This window comes from Berghia stephanieae, chromosome 14, assembly GCF_034508935.2.
Source record: "Berghia stephanieae isolate SIO BIC M18660-M18661 chromosome 14, UCSD_Bste_1.3, whole genome shotgun sequence".
Classification (NCBI taxonomy): domain Eukaryota; kingdom Metazoa; phylum Mollusca; class Gastropoda; order Nudibranchia; family Aeolidiidae; genus Berghia; species Berghia stephanieae.
This window is the reverse complement of record NC_088373.1, coordinates 4,687,850-4,690,940: the sequence shown is the minus strand read 5'-3', so window position 1 is coordinate 4,690,940 and position 3,091 is coordinate 4,687,850. Positions and strand designations below refer to the sequence as shown.

At 38.6% G+C, this 3,091-nt stretch overlaps 1 protein-coding gene across 1 annotated transcript in view; it reads left to right on the top strand.

Annotated features, from left to right (window-relative positions):
* The first annotated feature begins 2,185 nt into the window (after window positions 1-2,185).
* LOC144960074 (neuronal acetylcholine receptor subunit beta-3-like) overlaps window positions 2,186-3,091 on the top strand; it is a 1,674-nt gene continuing 768 nt past the window's right edge. Inside the window, exon 1 of the mRNA XM_078893024.1 lies at window positions 2,186-3,091. This exon is cut by the window's right edge and continues 768 nt beyond it. Coding sequence (XP_078749150.1) covers window positions 2,208-3,091 — 884 coding nt within the window. The 5' untranslated portion in view covers window positions 2,186-2,207.

Here is a 3,091-nt window from a genome sequence, read left to right as displayed (position 1 = left end):
GTGCTCGGACAAACATAGTTGATTGTTTGTAAACAATGACGTGAATGAAATCGACCTCTCTCTGATCATTGTTATTGTTGTTATAGCGTAAATGGGTGACTAGTTATCACACGATGTTCTCAAATCATATTATAAACGTATAAGTTTACACATATTTATCTGTCATTGTTTACATTATGATGACTGTCCGAGAGGCGTGGTTATCTAGATGTCTGTCGGCGGATTTTTAAAAAGTTAAATCAACTCTGAATGAGGTTATGGTTTAAATCCTAATTTGATAAATTAAGCTTAAATGCAATTCAATTTAAATTATACAATTGATCCTGACATAATAGACACCTAGCGGTAGGGAATATAACCACGCCTCTCGGACAGTCGTCATAATGTAAACAATGCTAGTGATTGGTAAACGTCGCCAACTATAGATAGAACGAAGATGACGTCACTAAGGTCTTTGTTATTGTGTTTTACCTTACGCGTTTATGAGTAATTCTCACTAAACTGTATTAACCAGACTATAAAAGTTCATGGTTACACATAGTTTTGTGTGCTGGTCCGTTATAGATAGTATGCAGATGACGTTACTCAGGCCTTTGTTATTGTTTTTGCCATCCGCGTTTGTGAGTTGTTCTCACTAAACTGTATTAACCAGACCATAAAAGTTCATGGTTACACAGAGTTTGTGTGTTCGTCCGTTATACTTCCGGATGGCAATGTTGTGAACTCCTTGGCCAAGCGCATTCTATCTATACTTCCAGATGGCAATGTTGTGAACTTCTTAGCCAAGCGCATACTATCTATCAGTTCAGTGAGCATTACTCATAAACGCGGATGGCAAAAAACAATAACAAAGACATGAGTGACGTCATCTTCGAACTATCTATACAGGTTTTACTATGGATGGTATGTGTCTAAATAAACTACCATTGATAACGAACATAGAAAGTTATGTGTAAACTTAAAAGTTTTCAATCACATCGATACAATCGTGTGATAACTAGTTAACCATTTGACGGTTTATAAAAAAACATTAACAATGATTAGAGAGAAGTCGATTACATTCCCGTTATTGTTTATAGATAGTATGCGCTTGGCTAAGAAGCTCACAACGTTGCCATCCGGAAATATAAGACTAACACAAAAAAAAAAAAACTATATGTAACCGTAAACTTTTATAGTCTGGTTTATACAGTTAAGTGAGAATTATTCATAAACATTGATGGCAAAAAAAAAACAATAACAAAGATCCGAATGACGTCAACTTCATTTGATATAGAAACAACCGTGTTTGTCTGAGCACGTTTGAAGGTGTGTCACAAATTCCACGTTTTTATTGGTCAAAAATCTACTGGTCAAAGCCGTTCTGGTATTATTTGTCACACTTTTTATTATCATGGTCTCAAGTGAGTAAAGAGCTACTCGACTATGCATAAAGATATATGTAGAATGAGGCCCCAGAATTAACTAGTTACTATAAATGAAAAGCAATTAACGATTGGTTTAAGATGAAATAAAAAGAAAGATGAAATTTAATTAAAAGAGATAAATAGTGATTGCGGCAGTTACAAATAGAAACGTGAATATATTACGTAACTTATGATGATATAATGTCAGGTACGTAAGGTTACGTTTCCAGGCAGTTGACAGGCGTGGGTGCTATATTCATCCGATAACGGGCTCAGGCTCGTAAAGTTCCACTTCCAGGTAGTTGGGAAGGGGTTATTGTAAAGTTCTTCGACAGCGGGCTCAGGGTTTATCCTTGAAGATTATACAGTCAAAGGTAAAAGCTCCGGCGTCTTGATGGTGGAGATAAGATATCAACAAAGTATCAAAAGATAAAAATCTTCAAATATATATGAGGAATAGAGCGACTGGCCGTCCGGCATAGATTGTGGAGAGATGTGAGTGTAGAATGTTAGACCTATCAGCTTTTATAATAAGTGGCTACGTGACATAATGTAGAACGAAAAGTATTCACTAATTAGAAATTAATTCGAGGGAAGGCTATAAAAGGGAAGACAATCTAATATTAGAGGGTAAAGTTTATCTAAGCCTACCGAAATATAACTGGAGTGAGATGAATTCAGTTCTTAATAAAATAAAATTTAATAAGATAATTGTGAACAACCTTTACTGTGACAATTGTTATGCTGTTTTTTTTTAATTTCGTTTTCTCCAGGATTCGGTCAAGGCCGTATCATAGAGAGATGGATGTCCCAGTGAAAGACAAGTACACACTAACACTAACAATCATTTCACTGTTTACAACCTTGTCAACAACACGTCACACATACGTCACAGCTCTGACGTCATCAACCAATACCAGCGACGCCGCCATACGGCTTCTTCGTGACGTCATCGACCCATTCGACAAACGCGTACGACCCATTCTAAACCAATCACAACCGATCCGAGTCGAAGTGACCTACAACCTCGTCAATCTGATCGAAATCGACGAAATTAACCAAAGAATCGCCGTTAATATTTGGGTTAACTTTTCTTGGTGGGACGAGTTCCGTACGTGGAACCCCGAGGACTACGACGGAAATGACGCCATTCACCCAAGTCCTTCAGACATATGGCGTCCTATGACGACCTTGACAAACTCCCACGGAGAGCGTGACGTCTTCAAAGACACGGATTCTCCGCTCACGGTCTATTCAACCGGCGCAACTCGTTGGTATGCAGGGGGAGTCTATCATTTCGTCTGCCAAATGGACCCGACATACTTTCCATACGATGAACAAGTCTGCACAGCGAAACTCATGGCCTCAAATCGAGGTTCTGAAATACATTTCATTCCAACGGTACCTTACGCTAGGGCACAAGACTACGTTGGTCATGGAGAATGGGAGTTAATATCCTCGGAACTCAAATTTATTTTATTCCCAGTATCAAGCGATGAAAAACTGGCTTTTATCAACCTAAAGTTTGAGTTCAAGAGACTGCCTCTATACTATATAATCAACGTTCTAGTCCCAACAATGTCCCTGTCCTTCCTGTCTCTTCTCGGCTTCGTTGTTCCAAAAGACAGTGGAGAGCGGTCTTCTTTCGCAATCACCGTCCTTCTCTCTCTAGCTGTGTACATGGG